The following is a 27,938-nucleotide window of genomic DNA, read 5'->3' as shown; positions in this document are numbered from 1 at the left end:
TGGCGTGTTACGATGACGCCAGCCTGGTCTGGCTGTTTCCCTGGTCAACCAGTCGCTATGTCACTGACCTTCTGGCCACCAAGAGGACAGGAGCCGTTCCAAGGCCTCACCTAGGTATTGTTTGTGTGTGAGAAATAGAGAATATTCTTCTTCTTCTTCTTCGTCGTTCGCTAAATAGAGAATATGACATGGCTTGCTCTATGATACCAGATTTACACAAGTTGTATTTTAAATATTGAAAAAATGGAAGTGAAAGCAAGCTTTTCGGTATTTGAAAAAGCAACAAGTGTAAACCTGATATCACACAGTATTCTGTTTATCCTACATTCTGTAATTGCCTGCCTGCTGCTCCAAATGTCCTGGAGTCGAAGTGTCGAACTTGAAGACACGTCTTATGGAACCGTGATATCTCCCAAAGCCTTTTAAAATCTCTGATGTCAAAGCAAAATATGTCACTATAGAAATAAAAGCATCATGTTTAAGTTCTCAAATTCTTCCAGAGAAAACACCAAACGCAAAAGTGTTTTTAAAATGAGAATCCCCGCCAGACTGTACTTTGACTCAACCTCATTTACATGATATACACACGTGTGAGTACAGTAGAACCCCTCTCTAGCGACCTTGAAAATGTTGACAAAAATCGGTCCTTATGGAGGGGGGTCCTTACAGAGGGAGGGGGCGGGCCACAAAGAAAGTCACCTCAGATTTTCTTAAAAAAAGAAAACAGAGAAGTTTGAGTTGCTGACGACCGTTTCCTCAAGCAAACTGCTTCGATTTCATGTTTGACATTGTCGATGGTGTCCACCAGTTCTGGTGCATGTTTCAATGCAAAAAGAGTTAGTTTCTGAGCAAGCATTTCTTTACAGCAGTCCCTGCAATGATGAAGGCCCTCCGAGAAAGAGAGTGAAAAATCGGCCACCGTTCTCAGCATCGCGTATCTGTGTGTAACCTCTTTCATTGAAAAGATACTCTTGTTTCCCTGCAGCCTTGACCAGTGAGTCGGTTACCTAATCTGTGAACCCTTCAGTTGTGTTGCTTTGTCAAAAGTTAGACACAGTCAACTAGTTTTGCTCTGAGTGAACAGTGCAGCTGGCCTCAATTAGCCGGTGACACCTCTCTGGCCACAGCACCAAACAGTACATGGCTGGGGGGAGAGAGAGAGAGAGAGAGGGGGGGGGGGGAGTAGCTGGCTAAACTCAGTGGGGTGTCCGGTGTCACTGAAGTCAGCAGGAAGAGCATTGGAGAGAAATAGAGAGGTGTACTCTTCCAAACATCAGTTGTCAGCGCTTAGGGTAGTCAGTGAGGGAGAGTGATAGCGGTTTGTGTACAGTCCGACTGAAGAGTGAAAAGTCACTGCCACAAGATCGGCATGCAGTCAATAAAGCCAGACAAGAAGAATGATTATGACATGCGGCTCTATCTGCTGGTTTTTTATTCAAACTGGTTTTCAACGCTTATTCTCACAAAGCATCTGCACACCTGCCTCTGCCTCTGTGCTGTGTTTGTGTGGCTGCTTTTGTATGATGTCAGTGCATGGTGAGTGCGTTCACTGCCTTGTCACCACTTCCCCACCTTTTTCAGAATGTTTTCTTGGAGTTGGATAATTCTTTGAATTTGCGATTTTCCAACATCAAGACTTTTTGCAATCGCGATGGCAGTTTCTCCCTTTTTGTGTCTGTTCACAACATTCACTCGATTCTCGAGAGTTAAATATTTTCTTTTCTTTGTAGACGCCATGTCGATCTCCACTGCTCTTCTGTCCAAAGACTGTCTATTCTGACTGAATTGAACGGTGTGTGTTGGTCACGTGAGTTTGTTTTCTCGATGATTGGTTTGTGATGTTTACTCAGCCCACCCAACCATCACACCTCTCAGCGGTTAATTAGTGCCTTTGCTTACGCAAGACGGTTATAACCGGTTTGTCAGTGATGCGTTACGCTGACTGAGTCTTGGCTTTGTCTGACAAAGTCGTTACACAAGCTGTTAGGTCGGTCCTTAGACGTTAGAGCGGGGTGGTCGCTACACTGGTGACAACTATATAAGGAAACACATCGGTTAAAAAAAAAAGGGTCGTTGTGGCGGGGTAGTCCTTAGAGAGGGGGGTCGTTGTGAGGGGTTCTACTGTATATGGTTTAGTTATGAAATGGGTGGTCTCATGTTTGTAGGATAAAGGGAGAAAGATACAGAGCTTCAAACAATGAAGAGGACAGGAGCTGTTCCAAGACCTCTGTGTACCTGTGGTGTCTGTGTGTGCATCCCTGTTAATGACTGCTTATGTTTTGCTATTATACACATACATTAAGTGAAAAGTTATTGGACAAAGGGAAGTATTCTAGTCTGAAGTTGAAGAGTTTTCTTACTCAGAGAAATTTGAGTTGTGCTCAGTTTGATTGACCTTTGAACCTTTGAACTGGTCATGATAGCTATGTTTCCAAAGTCATATGTAGTAAATTAAGTTAGGGTGACGTATCGGTTAAACTGAACTAGCATACAATTCACAACCATTCAGCAGCGTGTAATCTTCAACTTTTGTTACGGTGATCATCCATTTGCAGTGAACCTTACAGTCATACCTGAGTGGGTCTGCATTAAGTGAGTTCTCATTGCTGCGGTGTATCATAAACAGCCACCAGTGCTGTCATCTGAATAATTATTAATGTGTTTTGTTAGTACATGTACATATCATTGGGAAAGACTATCTGAAACCAAACTTTTGTTGCTGTCACAGGTAGCTATGTAAGGCGTCTGTTCAACATCAGCCTAGGTGTGCTGATTATGTACCTGAGCTTACCTGTCATCAACAACCTGCTGTCCTCTCGTCAAGCCATGAACACCTCCTTTGATCCTCTGCGACTCGTTAACACCTATGGTGCCTTTGGCAGGTGAGAGGGAGAGGAAGATTTATGGGTTTATTTGGTGCAGGAAAGGAGTTTGTGTGTGTGTGTGTGTTTGTGTGTGTGTGTGCATGTATGTGTGTGTGTGTGTGTGCTTTGGTGTATGTGTGTGTGTGTGCTTGTGTGTCTGTGTGCGTGCGTGTGTGTTTGCGTGTATGTTTGTGTGTGTGCATGCTTTTGTGTGTGTTTGAGTCTGTCTATAACTGCTTATGTCTGGGTGTTTCAGTGTGATGGTTTGGATTGTACATGGCTGTGTCAGCATGCATTTTCTTATGCTACAGTTGGCATGCATTTTTAACTCAAAAGGAAATGGATACGGATTTACACTTACAAAACTGATTCTCCAATCAAAACAATTTGTTTTACATGTACTTACAAATCCATTTTCCCTTGCAGTGTGACGAAGACAAGAAAGGAAGTAATATTTCAGGGCACAAGCAGCCTTGACCCCAACAGCCCAAGTGCAGTGTGGGAAGAGTATGAATTCAAATGCAAACCTGGCAACGTGAACCGCACACCTTGTCTCATTTCGCCCTATCACTATCGTCTGGACTGGCTCATGTGGTTTGCTGGCTTTCAGGTGACTTCTCTGTCTTTGTTTCGCTTGTTCACTTGATGTTGATCTTTCTGCAGTCACTGTAGTTGATACAGTTAATTTGATGGGAGTGTGGGAAATGGTTTCGTCAGTCCCCCCCCCCAAAAGTTTGTCATTGTTCCCAGGCCTCGGTTTTCTGTCACTGACGCATATTTTTTTGATCTGACACATTGGTGTGACCCCTGGCAAGTCGACTGTGGAATAGTTTTCACACGTAAGCGGTCTTCTTGATCATCAATTTTCCCAATAAGGGGACAAAGCCAGGACATTTGGACCTATACACATTTTCAATCCAGGTCCGACAGGCAAAGTGGCACAGTGGTAAGACGTCGGCCTCCTAATCGGGAGGTCGTGAGTTCGAATCCCGGTCGCTGCCGCCTGGTGGGTTAAGAGTGGAGATTTTTCCGATCTCCCAGGTCAACTTATGTGCAGACCTGCTAGTGACTTAACCCACTTCGTGTGTACACGCAAGCACAAGACCAAGTACACACGGAAAAGATCCTGTAATCCATGTCGGAGTTCGGTGGGTTGTGGAAACCCGAAAATACCCAGCATGCCTACCCAACGAAAGCGGGTATAGTTTGGGGAACCCAAATGGGCAAACGAGCTCACACGTCACCAGAATTTCTGGAACGCTGAAGAAAGAAGAAATCCACGTCCAACTGAACTTCTTTGGTCTAAGGCTGGGAACAACAGTGGTGTGTCTGTGGAGTGGAGAAAAGTAATAGACCATTTTCGGAAATGACTCCGTTGGGTTTGTATGGGGTGTGGGAGAGTGACCTTTTCTTGCAAAACCTTGTAGAAATATTGGAGGGGCCAATCACTAGCCAGGGGTGTGAAGGAAACACGTGCAGGATTCCATGTGTGTCCGACAGACCCCTCACTAGTGTTTGGCCCCTCCAATATTTGTACGAGGTTTTGCAAGAAAAGGTCACTCTCCCACAACCCATACAAACCGGAGTTATTTTCGGAATTTGTCTGTTGTTGGGCACTTCCCAATCCTGACCCATTTGTCATTTTTAACTGCATTTATCAGCTATTTTGGAGTATGGGACTTCTGTCTCGCCACAGTTTAAAGAAACTTCACCTTCTTTGGTGTACATGTACTTTCTAGTTTTACTTGTCATTATAAATGAGATGGTTAATTCATTAATGAATAATTTATAGTAATATCTTTGAACTTACTTTTATCTGTAGTTTTGTTTTGTTTTATTTAAATTTTACTCCTGCTGAATTAACAGAAAAGTGTAAGACAAGTTTATTTTATTTCAGACATATCAGCACAACCCATGGTTACTGCATCTGGCTGTGAAATTGTTGGTGAATGATAAAGACGCCACCTCGCTCATTGAGCAAAACCCTTTTGAAGGCAGGGACCCGCCAAAGTGAGTCTGGCAAGATGAAGTAATCATGATTGCTTCCAGCGGTCAGTGGTAGAAGGTTGATTCTGGAATAGTTGTTATTTTTTTATTTTTTTGTACAGTGGAACCCCCCTTTTAAGACCTCCACAAATCTGAGAAAATCGGGTCTTAAAAAGGAGGGAGTCTTAAAATGGAGGTAAATTTACAGAGGTTATGAATAAGCCGTGGGACTTTCAATCCATGAACGAAGAAGTAACATGAGCAGTCTACCTGTTCTGGATTTCTTATGGGTCTATTTATGTATCCTTTTTGATCGTTGTCTTCGTGTTTGTTCCATTAGTAATCCTATGTGGTGCCAAAAGAAAAATGTCCATGTTTATGTCCAGTTTCTTTCTAATCTGATGCAATTTTTGAAAATAACATCTGCTGAATTGCAGGTTTATCCGAGCGGAACACTACCGCTATCGCTTCACAAAGATTGGCAGCAAGGAAGCCAAAGAGGGGGCGTGGTGGCGACGCAAGTACGTCGGTAATTATATGCCGCCTGTCTCCTTGGAGTCTGTCAGACCAATCGTACAACAGATGGGATGGAAAATGCCAAAAATTCGCCAAACTTAAACCGTCTGTTGCTCAGTGGCTTTACTGAAGATGAGACGCAAATAGGTTAGGCATTAAAAAAAATGTCAGTGTTTCTGGTTTCCAGACCAACCCTATTCCTCTCGACCCTAAAACTTTTTTTTACCCTTCGAAACAAGAAAAACAAAGAGAAAAAAAAGATTTTTGCAGACTTTACAAGGAAAACTACTCATCTCCAACGTCTAGAAAGCAGAGCTTGCAGGAGTTCCGGTCAATGGTCAATCAATAGTCACATTCGCTGGGGTTAAAATAAAAGAAGAATATAATCCTGAAAATAAATTAAAGTAACATAACAAAATTAAAATAAAAAAGTTCCTACCGATCTTTCATTTTTTACATTTAGTCAAGTTTTGACTAAATGTTTTAACATAGAGGGGGGAATCGAGACGAGGGTCGTGGTGTGTGTGTGTGTCTGTGTGTCTGTGTGTGTGTCTGTGTGTGTGTGTAGAGCGATTCAGACTAAACTACTGGGCCGATCTTTATGAAATTTGACATGAGAGTTCCTGGGTATGATATCCCCGGACGTTTTTTTCTTTTTTTCGATAAATACCTTTGATGACGTCATATCCGGCTTTTTGTAAAAGTTGAGGCGGCACTGTCACACCCTCATTTTTCAATTAAATTGATTGAAATTTTGGCAAATCAATCTTCGACGAAGGCCGGGGTTTGGTATTGCATTTCAGCTTGGTGGCTTAAAAACTAATGAGTGAGTTTGGTCATTAAAAATCGGAAACTTGTAATTAAAATTATTTTTTTATTAAACGATCCAAAAACAATTTCATCTTATTCTTCGTCATTTTCTGATTCCAAAAACATATACATATGTTATATTTGGATTAAAAACAATCTCTGAAAATTAAAAATATAAAAATTATGATCAAAATTAAATTTCCGAAATCGATTCAAAAACTATTTCATCTTATTCCTTGTCGGTTCCTGATTCCAAAAACATATAGATATGATATGTTTGGATTAAAAACACGCTCAGAAAGTTAAAACGAAGAGAGGTACAGTAAAGCGTGCTATGAAGCTCAGCGCAACCGCTGCCATGCCAAACAGGCTCGTCACTTTCACTGCCTTTTGCACTTGCGGCGGACTACGTTCAGTTTCATTCTGTGAGTTCCACAGCTTGACTAAATGTAGTAATTTTGCCTTACGCGACTTGTTTTACCTTGTCATTGAAAAGAAACATTTTTTTCTTTTGCCTTACAGTTACAAATGTGTGTGTGTGTAGGTTGGTGTGGATGTTTGTGGTTGGTAGCGTAATAAATCTGCGATTGCCTTGGGAATTAGAGGTGTTGCTCGTTACAAGTGTGAGAATGTCTTCATGTACATGTACCGAAGATCTATGCTGTCTATTGAATTTGGATATATATTTTATGTCAATATTTTGGCTGAAAATGGTGTGTGTGTAGAGTGAGGTGGTTGAAATAATTTGACATGCATATCACTTGTGTTTAAAAAAAAAGAGAAGAAGATTGATAATGTTAAGATTCTGTTGGTCAGATGGAATGGAAAGATTGCTCACTGTAAATTATTATTATTTGTAGGTTTTGTTTTGCTAGTGTTGATTGTGTTCATAACTTTTGTGGATTTCTTATGGGCATGCAAAGGGTTTGAAGAAGAATTAACATTTGGTAGAATGTTTGAGTATTTAGATGAGGTTTTGTTATTTTTGTATGTTGTACCAAAGATTTTGTTGAATGTATTCTCACCATTCTTTAAACAATAAAAGTTGTTTGTTTGTGTGTCTTTCTTTGTCCTTCCTTGAGAAAGACAAACAGGTCCTACATTATTGTGAAAGTGATTTTAAAGAAGAAATGAAGTTAAATAACTTCATGTTTTGGGTCACTTTTTCATACCAATGCGCAACCTTTTCAGTGTTTTCTTTAACAGCAGATTCACTTCAGTAACTTTCTGCTCATTTCTGCAAAAATATTGTCTTTTGCAGCCTCTACAATGTACTACAAAAGTAATAATGAAGAAATTGTTTAACATTCAGGTTTTGCTCGGTACAGTAGAAAACTTGTGCTGCAAAACAGACATCTGTAACAGCATAATGCTAGTCAGTAAAATAGCTTTAATTTGTTGCATTTATTTTTCCATGGGGTAACCTTTTTTTCAGTGTGCATAATCTGCTTTGCTTTATGGTGTGTGTGTGCGTTTGTGTGTATGTGGTGTGTGCATGCCTGTGCGTGCATGCGAGCATGTTTGTGTGTGAACTATCTAATATGCACAATATATTCATTGTTCCCATATTATGATGATAAAGCATCTTTGTGTCAAAGACAGCGGCACTGATTTTGAATCTTTCACAATGTTGCTCGAGTACCACTGCTGATAATGACAGCAGCTGTCACCTTGGTGTGCAGGATAGAACTGACTTCATGAACAATAACACAAGAATACATATTAATTATGTGCGTATGTTTTAGTCTAATTTGTATACAGTGGAACCCCCCTTTAAAGACCTCTATAAATCTGAGAAAGTCCGGTCTTGAATAGAAGGGAGTTTTAAAATGGAAGTAAATTGACAGAGGTTATGAACAGATCATCTGAAAAGTGAAGGTCTTAAAAAGGAGTAAGTCTTAAATTGGTAGGTCTTTGAAGGGGGGTTCCACTGTCCTGTATGTCTCGCCTGCCCCCTCATGTTTTAATTTTAGTTCTGTGGTATAGTACAATTTACTTGTTAATTGAACAGTAATCTCTAATTTGTGTTGTTGTTGCTTGAAAGTACATGTGCTTGTCTTTGCTAAAGGACAAGGTTACAAATCTCAATAAAATAGTGTTAACAGAATACAGTTGTACAGTTGATCCTAAATGTGTGTGAGTGTGTGTGTGCATGTGATTCATGTTTTGTGTAATAAAATATATACTGTCATTAAAATTGATTAAGTCCTCTAGGTGATAGTTAGATAAGGGTATACATTAAGTTTTTTTTCCCTTTTAATTTGTTCTTATTTTTGTAAAGCTTCATCTGAATTAGGCATTAAAATTACACACTTTTAAAATACTTAATACAAAAATGCTGTAGGTGAGTAACAAGGAGGGCAGTTTGTAAAAAAAACCCACCCATATATATATTTAATACTTATTCATTATTTTTGCCATATGTTTACAAGCACTTATGTGAAGATTCATGTGAACTGAAAGCACCCAAACACATCATAGCAACAGTTGTGCAAAGACAGAAACTGATGGGCGCGCGCAGTGAGACCACGGCAAGTGGGAAAATGTACGGTCTATGGGACACTACTCTTTCAATCTTATCTTCCGTGCAAAAAAACCAGAGTTGTTTCCCGTAGAAGTCTCGGTAACACGGACCACGAAGATGATGGTTAGCAAAGCCTACAAACTGGCAACGACTTCCCACAATGCAATCAACTTCCTTAGAGATTGTATTCAACATGGCGGGATGTTGTGTACTCCATCCCGCCACGAACATATAAATGACGGCTGTGTATCGCTTTGAAGAAATATCTTCGGATTTGTGAAACAGGGTATCCATCATAAAGACTTGTGATAGCTTTTCGCAGCATTAGAAGCGGTGTATAAAGCAGGAAAAGGTTCAAAATGGCTGTAGTAGCCGGACCTCGAACGGGAACGACCAGCGCTTCACTGATGATGACGGGTGCACAAGAACCCGGGGGGAGAATTCCTCTCGTCACCCATGTCATCACGGATGAAGATCTGGGACTCTTACAGGTAAAGAAATCTTAGAGGGACGTGAGTGTTTCAGCTCACAAAATATTGCCATTTTAAAGAGGAATATATATAGATCTATCTTGATCTTGATCTTGATAAGTTACGCCAACAGGTCCCAAGCTTGGGAATATACGTTGGCGGAATTTGGGGAGAGCACTTGGTGTTTTAGTCAGCGGTTGGCAGTTTTCCTCTGAATTCGTTGACCGTTGACGACTGGATCGTGTTGTCATCAAGGTTGTTCCAGTCAATAACTGTTCTTGTGAAAAAAGAGTACTTGTACACTGGTGTTTTAGTACACTCCACAGTAAAGCACTGGCTGTTGTTTCTTGTGATATTTCTGACTGTGGCTGATGATGTAAAGTCTTTGTTCACTCGTTGTTTCACTTGTCTTTTTGATTTTTGTTGCTGGATGAATTTCTCAGGGGGTACTGCGGGGACCAGCCCTCTGACCACTTTGAACAGAAATGTGAGTCTCTGTTGTTTCCGGCGTTCCTGGAGTGGGGGAAGCTGTAGTCTGCTGAGCATCTCTGAGACACATCCTGGGTTTCGGTCCCTGTAGTTTTGGGTAATGAATCTGGCTGCTCGTTTCTGTACATTTTCCAGGCTGTCTATATCGCCTTGTTTGTACGGATCCCAGACGAGACAGCTGTACTCCAGGGTTGAGCGGATGAGGGACACATAGGCAGTACGTCTACAGCTTTGTGGGCAGGAACGGAGGTTTCTTCTAAGTAGGCCGAGGGTGGAGTTTGCCTTTTTGACGATTTTGTTGATGTGTGTGGTCCAGCTGAGGTCATCAGTAAAGGTGACGCCTAAGTAGGGATTGCTATTGACTTTCTGGAGAATGTGGTTGTCCAGGTTGTAGAAAAAGCTGGACTTGTTTCTGATGCTAAGGATGTAGCATTTTTTTGCGTTAAAGCGCATGCCCCAGGTGTTTGCCCATTCTTCCAGGGTTTTCAAGTCGGCTTGGAGTATGTGGTGGTCACTGTAGGAGTTGATGGTGCGGTACAGGAGGCAGTCATCTGCAAATAAGCGCACTTGTGACTTCACAGACTATCTATATCAACTCTGTGCTGGAGTTGTTTACTGCGCATGCATGCATGCTTAAACAACAGTGAGTCGAGTGACACATGTATACGCACCCGCACGCACACACAAACACACACACACACACACAAACACAAACACACACACACACATGCACACACACAGTGACACATGTATAATCACACACACACACACACACATGCACACACACACATGCACACATATACACATGGAAGTTTTGCTTCTAACAAGTGCATTGTTTGGAAGTGTTAACAAAAGCAGAGGAAACTTTACGATGACAAAGCAGTGTGAATCAAGTGTTAGAATTATTTATCATTTTTAAAAGGAAGTCACCTGTTGCACTTGCACTGGAAAAGTTTGGATGGATTTGAATTGTATGAGTTTCGAATTGTAAATATAGTGTCATTTTGACTCATTAGCAACAGGACTGCCTTTCTAAAATGAAGTAAGCTTCAAAACAAGTTCAGTTACCTGAATCATCAAGTGCTATTTGTTTGTAAGCAACAAAACAAACTTGCAAACGACAAACCCTAGTGTGTTATTACATTTAGGTTTTAAGAATATTCACGACTTGTTTGCTTGACCTTTCGGATTTCATGGGGGCTGCCATTTTTTTTTCATCTCCAAGGTGTGTTCCGGTTTGTGGCGTATAAGAGGTTATCTGAAACCGGTTTAAAACACCACTAGGCGGAAACCCAAAAACAATGACGGCCGCCTTTTTTCAAATAGCATTTTCAGAGATTGTACACAAAAACAACGCCCGAACGGAAAGATAGAATGTGGCTTTCGCTAGATTGCAAGTCACGCTTTTCACTTTTCCGATGAAGACAACCGCTGAGAGTGAGGCAACGATGCTGTTCGACTTCGAAATCTCCAGTCGCAGACGACCTTCGCTTTCGCAGTACAGTCTAAAGGCAGGTGCAATGTTACTCATTTCGATCAGCTCGTTTTCGTATATTTTTTTACATTCAGATCAATTAGAATGATTGGAATCATAGCAGGAATGACTTCGGTATGCAAATACATTTATTTGGCGAAATCAGTACAGCAGTAAGCTAGATTCTTTCCCTTCAGTTTGTTTGTGTGACTGAATTTTGTCTTCAAGAATGTACCACTTGCTTGATTTTGATTGTTTGTTCAGCTAGTTGGCACGAAATTCATCTTGCAAAATATCCATTTGTTGAATGATAACGGAATAAGTGAAGTTCAAACATGTATCTGCTTGCAAAAACAATCGCAAGGGTAGATCTATCTGTTTCATTGACAGACAGATTTTCATTGATATTGAAAAGCATAATGACTCGGTTAGCAGACTCTCTGATTAGATCTATCTTGTGTTTGTGTTCTTAGATTAATTGGCCATGTGGGCTGTTTACGATCATAACATTGTGTTGGTTTGTGCTGGTGCAATCTGCAGATCAAAGGGGATTGACCACATGGTGATGCAGTGATCAATGCAACTTGTGTTCACCACTCAACATTGCCTTCTACCAATCTCTATTGCAAAACAAAAGGTACAGTACAACATGCTTGTGATTTCACATTAAGTAATGTCTGTGGCGGGGATTTTTTTTGGGGAGGGGGGGGATGGTAGGGGGGGGGGGGGGGGGGAGGACTTAAAGTGTTCTTTTGGCTTCTTATGACTTAAAGTGTTCTTTTTGTTAAGATGGAAATGAAACAGAATAATTGATGATAAGGGTTATCACAAGACAGCAAGGATGATGTTGCATGCCTTTATTTTCAGTTTGAGGTGGGTTTTTTTACTAGTTTTCTGATTAGTTATAATTCGCATGAGAATATTTTAAGATGTTACCTTTTTTCCCTTCTTTTTTTTCTTTTTTACAAGATTAGCTCATTGAGTCTGACAGGAACATAATTGAGGAATGCTTATAATTTCTTGGTCAGTTAAAAAAAACAAAAAAACAACAACACTTGAAATGAAGTTTACCCAGGTTAGATTATGAGCATGTCTTAACCCCTTCACTGCCACAGTATAACAGCATTTTGGTATTGCTGTGTGCCAGGGCAAAATTTCGCTTTCTTCGGTAGGTTCACTAATCTGTTCACTGCTCGATCATTTATTGAGATATCTCTTAGATCTTTGGCATGTGTTTTGCTTATACCCTTGGCTATTATAGGATGACATGATCATTGGACTTTGTTTGTGATTGTTATCGTAAAAATTGATATAATGACCATTTTTGTCAAAAATTACAGTTTCCGGACTTACACACACACACATTGCAGCACGTAAAACCACACAAAACACTGCTAAAACTGGTGTCAAACATCAGGTACTCCCATTACAGCCCATAAAAGTATTCTTCTGTGTGGTAATCCATAAATCACTTCTTGTAGAGCTTCCAGAACACTGTATCGCTTGAAAACAGGTCTGAGGTCCGACTTTCGGCCGCCATTGTGAATGGCGGCTGAATGCTATAGTCGGTTCTACATTTGTAACACAGTTTTCAACACGTGGTAGTAACTTATCTGAACGGTCTATGGGAGAGAATTGTGTTTAGATCCCCTACAAGTACTTGGACAGTTGTTACTTCCCATTTAGTTTTCAGAAATGTCCTGAAATGTTGTTGACACAAATCCCACGTATGAGATATGGTTATGGGCGTATGACAAACCGAAAATGACCACGTATTACATATGGGGTGGGCAGTGAAGGGGTTAATAAGTTAATTGGGATAATGCATTTACCACGAATTACAACGAGAGATTTACTTAGAAAAACTGAAGTCATTAATTCATAAACAATAATTATGATTACAATCACAGAGTAAGGGGAAACCATTTCATTTGATCTGGATCAGCGGCTGTAATCGTCTACTTGTCAAACCTGTCTGAATGTGCTTCTTTATTTCTGTATACTTAGTGTGAACGACGTTTAGGCATTTGCAGACTTATTATTGTATTGCTGTTGTTTGTTTGTGAGTTATGTTATGGTGTGACCTAAATTGTTCGGAATTTGTTGTGTATGTTCTAATTTGTAATTTGTTTCTCCATGACCCCAGAGGAACAGACTTCACATTAAAACCTTGAGACCCTGAAAATACTTGCATACTAAATGTTTGGTGTGGTGTTTTTTTTATTGGGGATAGGCAAGCTCTTGAATTGTGCAAGTCTTGAGAAACTTTCCAGTCTGATATGCTAGAAAAAAAGCGTGATCCTAACATGTTAATAAGATGAATAGTTGATTAAATATGTGCAGGAGCTACTTCGGCAGACCCATATGGCCAGTGTCACAGTGCAGGGGAGGTGAGTTCATTAATTTATGTTTTTCCCACCTTTTATGTGTTTGATGTCAGCCGTGATTACCCAATGAGAACTTCAAAACATGTTGCTGACTTGCGAAAACCCAACCATAAATTTGATGTAGTTGTGTATTCAGTCTAGAGGATAGAACATCTAATTCCGTGATAGCATAGCAATTTTGTGTACCTGACTAAATCTCTGCACATCACAATGAAGTCTTACTTTATGATCAGATGATTCAAGACCCCCCCCCGACCCAACAACGAAGAGCAGGCACCACACACTCACTTAGCTACCAACTCCACAATGGCATTACAGAATCAAGCATCCAGGAGACTCAAAGGATTCACCAGTGCTCGGCCACTCGGTTGGATAGCCATCACTAGGCACAACAAAATCAATTATTGAGGGTTTCTTGGACGTTTCTGAAGCTAGGGCTTAGAAGCTTCACACACAAATATTCCTTGATTTAAAAAAAAAATCAAAACATTGTTATTTATTTTTGTCTTAATTATGTGAAAGCCTGACCAAATGTGCGACATTGAGGCAAACACGTTGGGGTGGGCCTTTAACCAAATACTCTGAAACCAGCAGCTACTTTGAGTAACTGTATTTGTGTTGTCATTATGTACTGCTTGCACTAAATGCATTGTCTTTATCTCCTCAGAATCGAGTCACCCAGAGAAAGACCACTGACATGCAGAGCGCACAGTAAAACATATATGGCGTGCAAGTCGGTCGACAGGTCGACAGGTGCCATTATCATCATAACAAATGATGCAGATCATAGTTTCTTATGTTTTATGTTGGGTGCGACTTTCGTGCATGTGCACAAGTCTGCTTTAATTTTAATGTAGAATTTCATTATCAGATAATTTGAAACATTTTGTTTAATTAAATTGTAAATACGTCTAAGTCAGTTTGCAGCATTTTTTCTTTCTTGTTCTTCTATATACCCTTAAAACTAACACATAGTAAAAACAAATTGTAACAAGAAGTGTTTGTTCAAGGGAGATAATTTAAAGCTTCTTTTTTGACTCACATGCGAAGCAAAAGTGAGTCTATGTACTCACCCGAGTCGTCCGTCCGTCCGGACGTCCGTCCGTCCGTCCGTCCGTCCGTCCGTCCGTCCGGAAAACTTTAACGTTGGATATTTCTTGGACACTATTCAGTCTATCAGTACCAAATTTGGCAAGATGGTGTATGATGACAAGGCCCCAAAAAACATACATAGCATCTTGACCTTGCTTCAAGGTCAAGGTCGCAGGGGCCATAAATGTTGCCTAAAAAACAGCTATTTTTCACATTTTTCCCATTTTCTCTGAAGTTTTTGAGATTCAATACCTCACCTATATATGATATATAGGGCAAAGTAAGCCCCATCTTTTGATACCAGTTTGGTTTACCTTGCTTCAAGGTCAAGGTCACAGGAGCTCTTCAAAGTTGGATTGTATACATATTTTGAAGTGACCTTGACCCTGAACTATGGAAGATAACTGTTTCAAACTTAAAAATTATGTGGGGCACATGTTATGCTTTCATCATGAGACACATTTGGTCACATATGATCAAGGTCAAGGTCACTTTGACCCTTATGAAATGTGACCAAAATAAGGTAGTGAACCACTAAAAGTGACCATATCTCATGGTAGAAAGAGCCAATAAGCACCATTGTACTTCCTATGTCTTGAATTAACAGCTTTGTGTTGCATGACCTTGGATGACCTTGACCTTGGGTCAAGGTCACATGTATTTTGGTAGGAAAAGGTCATGTAAAGGTCAAGGTCAAGCATGTGAGTCGTATGGGCTTTGCCCTTCTTGTTTTTTTTTAATCTGTAAAATTGCATAGCGACATCCCCAAAAAATAATATATCTCAAGAATAAAGGTATTTACACGGGTTGTCTACCTATTTCTTGATAGCATTGCTTTTAAGTATAACTTTTTTCTCAGAATATATTATTTATAAGTTTTATTCAAGGGAGGCAATAAAAAAATTTTACAAAAATGTGTCCCCAAGAAGTGTGTTTGTCTTGTGATTTGAGAGCTTTAGCACTGAACGCTTTGCATCCTGGTGTGAATAGCATTGAAAAGCTTGCCTCTTGCTAATTTAGAGCAGTAGGATAGAAAGCAACCTACTCCACAATCTTCTTTCATATTCTGTGCCTTTATTTTTATATTTTGGATGTATTAGACCGTACTAGAGACCAGTCTTTCACCGCCGTATAATTGATCTGGAAATCTCCGCTAAGCAGTTCAATAACATAATGTGTATAATGCTAAAGCATTGGAGCTACTCCACTCAAAATATGTCTAACTACGCACTCGTACTCTCTCCCTAACATAACACTTGTTCATGCAAAATTGTTAGCGGATTAGTAAAATTTGCGTGAAATATTGAATTGCGATTTGTTTGATTTTTAGAAAATTACGTAATCTTCAAAATAGATGAGTGTTTACTGAAGCGATACACTAATTATACAAGTTAATAAGAATGGTTTGTAAGATCAAATACAAACCGGCAATACAACTGCTGTCGACAGATTACCCCCCTTGACTTCTCTGTCTGTTGGGTCAAACTACGACAGACATTTCTCTTCTAGTGGCTCCATAGCATGAGATACAGGCTCTGAGGCAGAAACTGCTTCGTTCTGAACTTGAATACATCGGTTCCTCTCAGTTACATATGGTCTTTTAATTTCTTCTTCCGTTTCAATGCAGCAGGTAATCAAGCCTTTGAGTGTTGCATACTGTATCAAGTTCTGGTGTATTAGCGATCGAGAAGTTTACGAGGTAGTTGCAGAATCGATGTCTGTACCTTTCTGGTCAGTTATCAGGAGATAAAAAAACAAATGACATCAGGAGATAAAAAATTTTAAAAAATGACATGTATGCAACATAAGGGCTTGATGGAAGGCTGAGAAACTTGATGCCTCACCTGTCTCGGTTGCTATTCTCCATCGTTCATAGCATATATCAATACCATTTGTTGTGTGGAATCAATATGTTATTTTTTTCAGAAATAAAATATTCATGAAGAGGGTTCGATTCTGATCGAGTGAATATATGCTGAATAAAGCAATGCGTTTGTGACTTTGACTGGTGAAGTAGAGCTGAAGCTTGTTGTGCTGGATGAAAGCTTAGTTGGTTTTATCAAACACACACACACACACACACACATGCACACAACCCTGATGTTTGTCAAAAATGTTGCATGTTCCTGCTTCACAAACAAATGCCTGCACAAAAGCACACGAATGTACACGTACCTACCTACATACTCGTGCAAACAATCTACCACTGCAACACCACAACCCCACACATTTATCCAAAGGTTGTCTGAATATTTAATACTGGCAATCTTGGTATTGAATGGGGAACTCTACTTTCATGGCGTATGTGGTCTAGGTCTCATTTTATGCTAAACCACCCTTACAAAATAAACAGCCACACATCGTGTAAGCTAATCGACTAAACAAAAACCAGACACGCGAACAAACAAAAAACAAATACTTTGATTTTCAACAAACTTAATAACAGATTTAGGTAAATATGCCATACAAGGAACATTTCTATTGAATTTGGTCGATGCTTAGATCTAGAAAAACACCAGCTCACTTTATGGGGATAAAATTGCGATTTGAATATAGTGCTGTTTCATGAGTTCCAGATCTAGACTGACAAGGTAGTAGAACATTTATTTTTAGCTAGCAAAATCGAACTTGCCCTGCAGTCTCCTTAAGTCGAACCGCTTTCCCTGCCACCGGGGGTGGCAGTTTGGTGGGGGGGGGAGGGCCGTAGTCGGCACACTGGGAGTGGAACTTGACAAAATGGTTAAGGCCTTGTACGATAGCTTCTCTCCGGATTGACGTACAAACAGCGTCAGGGCCGCTTCAAACTTACATACGGATTACGATTCATATACCCAATTTCTCATGTTGGTAACCACTGGCTATTTGTCAGATGTGTCGTTCTCCCACATTTGAACGATGCTGTAGTGCGAGCCGGTCAAAATGCCCTTTAGTTATACCCGTGTGACCTGGAATAATAGGCCGTGAAAGGTGGATGTAGCGCCTATAGGCAGTCGATCTACTGGCCGATGTGAATGCGTGATATATTGTGTAAAAAATTCCATCTCACACGGCATTCATAGGTAACATGCGCCTTGAGTCGCCTTGTGTGGTGAGATACGTGCGCGATATAAATCCTCGTAAATAAATAAAAAAAAAAAAATTTAGTTGTCAAACCACGTTCTCTTTTTCTTGTTACCAATCTTTTTTCGCGTTTTGCGTTCCGGACCGGAACCACAGAATTCTGTGACCGGAACACACCTTGGAGATGATCATTGATTATTTCTGATTGGACAATGATGTCGACGCCCACATGACCCTAAGTACAATGTCAAGGTCGGCAAGTCGTGAATAATGGAGGCTGTTCATCTGTTTAGTACTTATTCTTCATTTTAAAGGATAACCAGGTTTTTAATGTTGCTGTTTTGGATGTTAACAGGGGAGCAAACACCAGCCCATCAACCTGAAGCGGGTCATCAAGCTGCTGACTGATCCTCACTCGGTGAGTTACAGTTCTTTGTGTTTGTCGTTCAGCACCTTTTGTCTGACACAGTTGTAATCCAAAAACAGATATCCTTCTAACGTTCCAAAATAATTATAATAATAACAAATAAAAACAAGAATGGTAGGTTATCGGAATGTTTAATTATTGACCAAACAAAACGTTACATTTACATTACGTCGTCTTTTAAGTAGACAGGCAGACAAACACTTATCATACAAATAATGAACTTATCTATCATACAAATAATGAACTTATCTATCATACAAATAATGAACTTATCTATCATACAAATAATGAACTTATCTATCATACAAATAATGAACTTATCTATCATACAAATAATGAACTTATCTATCACTAGAATGAATACCCGCTTCGCCGGGTAGCCGGCTTCGCCGGGAAGAAGTACTTAGAGCCGTACGCCGGCTTCGAACAATGGACCCGCCAAGCTTAGGTCCCTCCCAGATTCGTGGAATGGGAACAGCACGAAAATGATTCAGTGGCCATAATGCCATTCCTGACCATATCGAGTCCCATCCTTGTCGACGAATGTAACCGTGTTAATCACCTTTGGAGGCGAACTCCACTCAAACAGGACTGAGCAAGTTATGGCTTCTCAAAGGAAGGCCAGTACATAAAATTACACAAAAGCCGCCAGACCACATCACAAACAGAACTGAAGAATGCACAGGTGTTGCTTACATAGAGACACACACACTCACACACACACACACAAAAACACAGAGAAGCCGTATCTATAGAGAGATAGATGACAGTGTATTTTTCGCGTGGCTATAAATTGATTCGACCTTTGCACTTTTACAGTGAGGATAATTTACGGGTCCAATTTACGTTCTGTACACTGCGTTGACCTTCTAAAAATAGTAACGCCGGGAATATCCGAAGACGCTCAGCGCAGTGGACAGCGCAGTGTAGTAACTTACAACTGAACGGGAAAGCCACACGAAGGAAGGGAGATAAACGCCAAACACTGGAGAAGATAAGGAAGAGTTACTTATAATGGTGAAATGAACACAAAAACGAAAATGAGTTCAGCGCTGCGCGCTGAGAGCACGTGTTGAAATATCTCATCGATGATATTGTGTCCGGGGTGTAGCTGAATACGGTGTCCAAATTTGAAAAAGATCCACCGAGAACTTTGGCGTTGTGATGTGGTGTAGCGGCTATGGTGTGTCGGTATGGGGGCCCGGGTCGCTGAGGTGGAACCAAAATAGCTGAGGTGGAACCAAAATCGGTTCAGCGCTGCGCGCTGAGAGCACGTGTTGAAATATCGACCAGGTTGTGTCCTGTACCGGGTCAACCTGAATATGCCCACCAAATTTGAAGCAGATCCATCGAGAACTTTGGCCGTGCATCGCGCACAGACAGATACACACACACACACACAGACACACAGACACACAGACTCTAGTCGTATATATATATAGATACAAATAATGAACTTATCTATCATACAAATAATGAACTTATCTATCATACAAATAATGAGCTTATCTATCATACAAATAATGAACTTATCTATCATACAAATAATGAACTTATCTATCATACAAATAATGAACTTATCTATCATACAAATAATGAACTTATCTATCATACAAATAATGAACTTATCTATCATACAAATAATGAACTTATCTATCATACAAATAATGAACTTATCTATCATACAAATAATGAACTTATCTATCATACAAATAATGAACTTATCTATCATACAAATAATGAACTTATCTATCATACAAATAATGAACTTATCTATCATACAAATAATGAACTTATCTATCATACATATAATGAACTTATCTATCATACATATAATGAACTTATCTATCATACAAATAATGAACTTATCTATCATACAAATAATGAACTTATCTATCATACAAATAATGAACTTATCTATCATACATATAATGAACTTATCTATCATACAAATAATGAACTTATCTATCATACATATAATGAACTTATCTATCATACAAATAATGAACTTATCTTAAAATTGTCGGAGAAACTCGCTTCAAGATACCGGCGAGGAAATCACGATTTTGAGATAAGCTCATTATAATTGTATCATAAGTGTTTGTCTGTCTACTTCAAAGACCAGTGGGTCGATGTACTTTAATAAATGTCACGTTTTGTTTGGTCAATAATTAAACTTTCCAATAACCTACCATTCTTGTTTTTTGTCACAGTTTGTGTTTGAACACTAAGGTCTGCCCAGCTGTTTGTGCCCGGGTGCATGCAGTATTTCAAGCTAAAGCAAAATGACGTTCAGTGCACTGAAGTTCTTTGTGGTTCTGTATTCCCCGTGTATATAAAAATAATCCAATGTAAAGAACAGAACAAAATACTGATCTATTATACTTGGTAAAGTAATTTTTGTTTACTGATTTTGTAGAACAAGATAACAATAAAATTGTACTCACCAGAAACTCATTTATTTTTTATCTTGTTCTAAAGTTATTCTCACCTGCAGTCTCTTGTTCTTATACTGATTTTGTGTTTATATTTATGATTTTATTTTTCTTCTTCAGATGATGCTGTATGACCGTCACGTCCACGCCCTGCAGAGAATTGTTCGTCACTACCAGAAGGGATTTGTATCCTTGCTACAAAACTGTACATGCAACTGTAGTCATTAGATAAGAACAAGATTAAACAGATGTTTTTGTTTGAAAGGGAGTGGATTTAGGGTTGGGTGATCGAGGAGGTGGGTATGTGATTCACAGGCAATCCGATTTCTGCAAAAGCAAAAAAAAATAAAACTACAAGCGAAAAATGATAGTTGAACCCAGGTGAGAGGAACACAATAGTGGTTTTCTTTGCATGCACAAGTTTTCTTTCACCTAGAGGGGGTTAAATTCATATTTACATGGCCGAAATGCTTCAGCGTTATTTATTTCCTTGAATGGATTGCCTGGATTCAATAAATGTTATATTTTTCTGTAGGTGAGGTTTGCGGGGGTGGGTGGGGGTATTAATTATGTGTGAGGGGGAAGGGATCGAGGAGAAAGAAGAGGAAGCGGGGGGGGGGGGGGGGGGGGGGGGAGGGGGGGGAGTATTGCATGTGTGATACTGTTAGAGGGAGAGGGAGAAAGGAAGAGAGAAAATATTGATTATCTCCAAGGACCACACAGCTTGTCACTCTCATTTTAAAGAAATTGTATACATCAACATGTGCCTTGTTTGCCCTAACTGAGCTCAGCCCATGAAAGAGCTGGTTCAGGTGTTTAAAATTCTCAACGTGTGTGCCGATCGTGTGGAAAACCAGCCTCTCTATGAACAGCCAATCATGGACATTCTCAGGCAGTGTTCCCTCCCCTACCTGAAGGAGAAGTCGTCGGATGAACTCGTCTACGAACAGATTGTCGTAGAGTCTGTTTCGCAGCTAGGTATGTTTTGAGTTTGATTTTTTCTGGTTGTGGTATATTTCCAGGAATTGGTTTCTCCCATTTCTTTGTGATTTTGACTTGTGCTTGTGTGCGTGTGTGTGTGTGTGTGTGTGTGTGTGTGTGTTTGTGTGTGTGTGTGTGTGTGTGTGTGTGTGTGTGTGTGTGAACTATTTGCATGCCTATAAATGGAGAAGTGCTGTGAACCTGCCTGATTTTATTGCATAACTGCAGACCTGTTTACACTACACATTGAGCGTAGTAAACTACGAATTTGAATAATATACTACGCAACTACGCAAGTCTGTCGTTTTTTACGCAAACGGTATTTAAAAAAAATTTCTTTTTCGTCTTTACACCTGTTCCTTGTCCCGTTGTGCTCTCACACCGCCCCGTCCCTGCACGCAAACGGTATTGTTTCGGCTACGCATATCACAATCCGTAATTTTCTTCATCTCCCTTGACCGATCCATTTTCCAATCCATGTTTTCGGCCAGCAGTCGTTTGCTGCGTGCAGCGCGTAAAGCGCCCACGGGCGTTGCGTTGTAGCTTGTTAATGCCGAATAGGCTTCTCCAAGCAAATGCCGGGCACAACTGAAAGCGTTACTGCCAAACCATGCGGGCGTTTCGACACAATGGCTGAACGCAGAGCACACGAAAGTGAAGATGAGAACTGTGAAGAAAATGACTCCGAAAGGCCACCGACCAAAAAGAAAAAGACGAGCAATGCGCCGAACCAAGTCTTTCTGCCAAAATATCATCAGGACTACCCATGCCTTGTCTTCGCGGAAAGGAAAACATCATGCTCATTGCACTGTCTGCAATTCCCATTTTTCCGTCAGTCAATCAATACATGTGGTAAAAAGTAGCAATCATTGTTCTTGTTGTTGTGATAGGTCGACGAGAAATTCTACACATTCAATTACAAAACTACACATTTGCCTCATTTTGCTCCCAGAGAATACACATGCAATGTTTTAGGGGTAAACAGGTCTGTAACTGACGTGATGTTTGTTGCAGAAAAGAAAAATATATGCGTACATTTGAACACCTCCTGAGTAAAGAATTCGTCCAATTTTATGACCCTGCTTTCTCAGCTTTTGTGTTGATAACAACCTGTATTTACGCTACCGTTATTGTGAGACACCCAGGGTTTGGAGACCTGATTATTTCAGATTGTGAGACACCCAGGGTTTGGAGACCTGATTATTTCAGACTGTGAGACACCCAGGGTTTGGAGACCTGATTATTTCAGACTGTGAGACACCCAGGGTTTGGAGACCTGATTATTTCAGATTGTGAGACACCCAGGGTTTGGAGACCTGATTATTTCAGCTTTTGGATGGTCTTTAAAGGAAGGTGCCACTGTACATCACCAGTCTATGTTTAAGTAAAACATAATTCGTGTAGACCACAGGTGACTCTCACTCTCTCCTACAGGTTACTTGATGCGGATTCCCAGCGATGACGTACGGAAACAGATCTGTCTAACGCTCAAAGAATTCTACAATGAGTCCAGTGCTTTACAGGATGTTCAGTGTAAGTGTGTCTTTCTACTGTCAACAAATCATCGTCGTCCTGTAAATCGTTCTCAATGAAAAATATTCTCTAAAATACAATGGAAAATACATGATTTGACATTCTGTTATCTTTCTGTCGATACGAGGTACAAATATAAACACTATTTCATAATACAAATAATCAGTTTTGGCCTTCTGCTGAAAAGCTGTCTAAAATGAGTTATGCCAAAATTCCATGACGACGTCAAACTAGCTTATTGCTGGAGCTGTTTTTCAGGATATAATATAAACCTGATCCTCGTTAAATATGGAGAAATCTAGAAGATTGACTGAAGTTTTCTGTTGAGTTGCAAGGATGAAATTAATGAAGATGTGATCACAAGTAAACTCTTCTTTACTTTTTTAAGTGGGGAGGGGGGGGGGGGGTGGGAGGGGGTGGGATGGCAGTTTGGTGAATACCTGCAACATTTAACCTGTTTACATGTCAAGTAGATGTCGGAGAAAAGTTCTTCAGGCTTGGGGTACGGTGTTCACATTACATGCATAGACGACGAATGCATGTGCCTAGAAAACAATAATTTTTATCTGTTGTCATTTTCTCAAACAAACTTACCCTGCAGCGGAATTGTCAAGTGGTAAATGAATATTTTGCATTCCTGCACTTTTATTTGTTTAATTATTTTTTTTATTATTATTACATTTTTAATAAGCAATGCAAAATTTTTTTGGTTTCTGTTGCTTTTCATGCATGGCTTCTTAGTGTTTCTTTGGGGATTTTTTTAAAATAAAATATACTCATTTTGATTCACTCCCTTTTTTGTGTGATTACTGTTATTCAACACAGCAGGCATGTGATCATTTTGTTATGTTATCCACCCTCATGTTGCTATGAATAACAATGATTGCAACTGCATGGCTTGAAGGTTAATTTTGATACATGCAATATCATTATTGGGAGTAGCGCATACATTCTATTTATCCTTGTTGGCACTCGAGTCTGTAGGTCTATTTATGTAAACATGCATTAAAAAGTCTGCTGGAAAATATTGTTGTCCCTTTTTTATGTTAACTGTGAAAGTGTAAAACTAAATGTAACTCCAGAGTTACAAACTTTTTGCCTTCCCACTCCGTCAGCTAAGCTTTACTACTTAACTTGAACCCCCTTTTTAGACCTGAGTTAAGACTTCCTACCTTTAAAGACCTAGTTGTCTCAGATGTTGTGTTGAAAAGCTGTGTAAAGTTAACCTCATGTTAAGACTCCCTACCTTTTAAGACCTAGTTGTCTCAGATGTTGTGTTGAAAAGCTGTGTAAAGTTAATTAACCTCATGTTAAGACTCCCTACCTTTTAAGACCTAGTTGTCTCAGATGTTGTGTTGAAAAGCTGTGTAAATGTACCCTCATGTTAAGACTGAGCCCTACCTTTAAAGACCTAGTTGTCTCAGATGTTGTGTTGAAAAGCTGTGTAAATGTACCCTCATGTTAAGACTGAGCCCTACCTTTAAAGACCTAGTTGTCTCAGATGTTGTGTTGAAAAGCTGTGTAAATGTACCCTCATGTTAAGACTGAGCCCTACCTTTAAAGACCTAGTTGTCTCAGATGTTGTGTTGAAAAGCTGTGTAAATGTACCCCCATGTTAAGACTCCCTCTCTTTTAATACCTGATTTTCTCAGATTTGGGTGGTCCGAAAAGGGGGTTCCACTGTAACAATGCCATGTTTTATTCTCCAACAGGCCACAAGCCGTCCTCCCTGTCCTACAACCGCAGAATGGTGGAACTCAGCGACATCTCGGAAACTCTGGTCAAGGTCAGCTAAGGTCTTTATAGACGAATTCCGGAAATAACTCTGTTGGGTTGGTATCGGTTGTGAAAGAGTGAATACCCTTGTTTTTAGTGAGACAAACTATCCACACTTGCTCCTGTCCAAGTGTTTGAGATGCACACCCCTTGCTAGTGACTGGCCTGTGGATTCTGTGTTTGGCTCACTAGAAGCAAGAGTATTCACTCTTTTACAATCCATACAAACCGGATAGAGTTATTTCCGAACATTGTCTATTAATTAAGCTAGTCAAAATGATGTGAATTATTCAAACGCATTTCTTTGCCAACTAAAGTTCGGAGTTGAACAGTTCTGTTTTATTTAGGAATGCAGTGAATATAGGAGGTGGAGTTAACATGTCATGTTGTTTGGTCAAACAAAAAGTTCTCTGAGAAGGCTAGCTCACATTCGTTGAACTGAAATCCTTTTGGTTCAAGTAATCAGTGTTATTCCCAGGCTTCAGTCTTTGGTCATTGACGCATACTTTTTTGATCTGACGCATTGTTTTTGCAATTGCCGTTCGACTGTCTGAAAGTTTTGACATGTAGGAGCTCTTTGGACTGAACATTTGTTTTTGTAGGCAGGACATTTTGACCTATACATATTTTCCGTCCCGGTCCAACTGACCAATTGTTGTCTTAAAGTCTGTGATCAACACAGAGTAATTTTCATATTGTCTCCAAGACAGCTTTCTTTGTGAAGTTTTCAGCTTTCTTTGTGAAGCTTTCTTTGTGAAGTTTTCAGCTTTCTTTGTGAAGTTTTCAGCTTTTTTGTTGCAGTTTTCAGGTTAATGTATCTGGATGAGCGAATAGTGTGTGTGATTTCAATGTGTTGCTGTAACTGATGTTTCAAATGTTCAGTCCATGGCACTGCTGGAGAACAACCTGGACCTGAAACTACAAGTGCTGAAAGTTCTTCAGGATTTCTCCAAGCATTCCTGTGAGTGTTTCTCATCTGTTTTGGCTGTACTATTAAAGTCTTGTTGAAGGTCACGCTAGTGTGCTGCTTCTGTTCTGGGCTAATTTTTTTTTTAGTTGAGATGGACTTAAGCTCCCAAATTGGAAATGCTTGAAAGGATATGACAAGACAGCTTGAAAGGGTGCGGTCCACATTTCAGAACGAAGGTAAATCCCCTAAGCGTCCTTTTCAGAATATAACTTTGAATATTTGTGCCAACAGGTTTGTAAAATCACAAGAGTGGTAATAGTATTGCACAGCTTTTGTTGTTTTTGTTGCTTCGTTGCAACCAAAACAAAAGCAACATCTGGCACTTACTCTATATATTGCACATGTTGTATGCATTTAGAGCACTTACTCTATATATTGCACATGTTGTATGCATTTAGAGCGCTTACTCTATATATTGCACATGTTGTATGCATTTAGAGCGCTCTCTATATATTGCACATGCTGTATGCATTTAGAGCGCTCTCTATATATTGCACATGCTGTATGCATTTAGAGCACTGACTCTATATATTGCACATGTTGTGTGCATTTAGAGCACTTACTCTATATATTGCACATGTTGTATGCATTTAGAGCACTTACTCTATATATTCAATCAATCAATCAATGACGCTTATATCGCGCATATTCCGTGGGTACAGTTCTAGGCGCTCTGCAGTGATGCCGTGTGAGATGAAATTTTATACGGCCAGTAATATTGCTCATGTTGTATGCATTTAGAGCACTTACTCTATATATTGCTCATGTTGTATGCATTTAGAGCACTTACTCTATATATTGCACATGTTGTATGCATTCAGAGCGCTCTCTTCCCTTTGTTTCTCACATTTAGACCATTTTCATTTCATTTCATTTTCATTACTTTATTGTCCCATCGCTGGGAAATTCGGGTCGCTTCCTCCCAGTGGAAAGCTAGCAGCAACGGAGTCGCGCTACCCAGGTGTCTGCGTGTTTAGGTGTATTCAGCCACCTGCACTTATGGCAGAATGACCAAGGTCTTTTACGTGCCATTGTGATGACACGGGGGTGGGACATGGCTTCCGTCTCTGGGTCTGCACATAAAGTTGACCCGTGTCCGTCCCGGCCCGAATTCGAACCTGCGACCTTTCGATCACAAGTCCAGTGCTCTACCAACTGAGCTACCGGGCTACCAGTTCATGGTGAAAACAGCAATAAATAAATCTCCCGACTGTGTGTTTTGCAGCCAAGAACTGCAGTCAGATGCTGCGAGCAGAGGGAGCCAAGCGATTGTCTGCACGCTTGACTGACCCTGACCCCAGCGGCCAGCTGCTGTTCCGCTCCGTCGACATTCTGTGGAACCTGCTGGAGTTCGGAGACAAACAGGAAGTGGCCCAGCAGCTCAACAACCTCACCTGCATCAGGTGAGAAACCATTGGGGTGGAACGGGGTTGGTGTTAGTATCATTTCCAGTATTTTACTCAGATGTTCGTAGGAGTGGAAGGGCATGAACGCAGAAGAAGAAAAAGTGAGTAAAGGTGTCCCTTTGTTCGTGGTGTTCTTTCACAACAAGTATAATGCTGTCAACATTTATGTACTAGATGAGAAAAAGAAATATTTTGTTTATCAAATAATGCTCATGAAACGAAGAGGAATTGAAAGTGTCAAGAAAACATCTGAAACCTCTCTTTTCCTGATAGCACATTATGGTCAAATCACAATGAATTATAATGCATGTGTGTGTGTGTTGACAGCCAGCTACGCGATTGCTTCGTCTTCCAACTGACACAGGGCTACAGCCACTACGACCGCCAGCTGCGAAACGACCTGCTGGTCATCGCTAACATTGTGGCGTCCGCTTGTCCCAACGCTCCTTATGTGGAGACCGGCTTCGTCAAACAGCTCACACTCTTTGCGACATTCCAGGAAGGTCGGTGTTTGTTGCAGTTGTTTGCTGCAGCTGTTTGCTGCAGCTGTTTGCTGCTTTGGATCTTTTGGAAGAAGAGTATTTTTGAATAGGAGAAACAATACTGTGTAATTTTTTCTTGAATGGGCGTGACATTTCTACAATGTGAAAAAAAAAACCTGGCCAAAAAGTTATAAGTTTTGTGAGCTAAGGTAGTATACTCAGTTATTGCAGGAAGAGTTTAGCACTTCATAAAGTG

At 40.1% G+C, this 27,938-nt stretch overlaps 2 protein-coding genes across 3 annotated transcripts in view; both read left to right on the top strand.

Annotated features, from left to right (window-relative positions):
* The window catches only part of LOC138981995 (lipase maturation factor 1-like), an 18,510-nt gene extending 10,227 nt beyond the window's left edge, over nt 1-8,283 (top strand). Inside the window, exons 7-11 of the mRNA XM_070355195.1 lie at nt 1-114; nt 2,729-2,882; nt 3,291-3,474; nt 4,762-4,874; nt 5,288-8,283. The exon at nt 1-114 is cut by the window's left edge and continues 61 nt beyond it. Coding sequence (XP_070211296.1) covers nt 1-114; nt 2,729-2,882; nt 3,291-3,474; nt 4,762-4,874; nt 5,288-5,468 — 746 coding nt within the window. The 3' untranslated portion in view covers nt 5,469-8,283. The remainder of the gene's footprint in view (nt 115-2,728; nt 2,883-3,290; nt 3,475-4,761; nt 4,875-5,287) is intronic.
* Nucleotides 8,284-8,883: 600 nt separating this feature from the next.
* The window catches only part of LOC138981994 (cilia- and flagella-associated protein 69-like), a 42,258-nt gene continuing 23,203 nt past the window's right edge, over nt 8,884-27,938 (top strand). The window contains exons 1-10 of one of the 2 annotated variants that reach the window (XM_070355193.1): nt 8,884-9,191; nt 18,028-18,090; nt 20,655-20,720; nt 21,326-21,512; nt 22,950-23,048; nt 23,650-23,664; nt 24,761-24,834; nt 25,707-25,785; nt 27,020-27,197; nt 27,528-27,703. In XM_070355193.1, coding sequence (XP_070211294.1) covers nt 9,060-9,191; nt 18,028-18,090; nt 20,655-20,720; nt 21,326-21,512; nt 22,950-23,048; nt 23,650-23,664; nt 24,761-24,834; nt 25,707-25,785; nt 27,020-27,197; nt 27,528-27,703 — 1,069 coding nt within the window. In that variant the 5' untranslated portion in view covers nt 8,884-9,059. The remainder of the gene's footprint in view (nt 9,192-18,027; nt 18,091-20,654; nt 20,721-21,325; nt 21,513-22,949; nt 23,049-23,649; nt 23,665-24,760; nt 24,835-25,706; nt 25,786-27,019; nt 27,198-27,527; nt 27,704-27,938) is intronic. The other variant, XM_070355194.1, reaches the window with a different exon arrangement.

This window comes from Littorina saxatilis, linkage group LG12 (genome assembly GCF_037325665.1).
Source record: "Littorina saxatilis isolate snail1 linkage group LG12, US_GU_Lsax_2.0, whole genome shotgun sequence".
Taxonomy (NCBI): domain Eukaryota; kingdom Metazoa; phylum Mollusca; class Gastropoda; order Littorinimorpha; family Littorinidae; genus Littorina; species Littorina saxatilis.
This window is presented reverse-complemented; position numbering and strand designations above follow the sequence as displayed.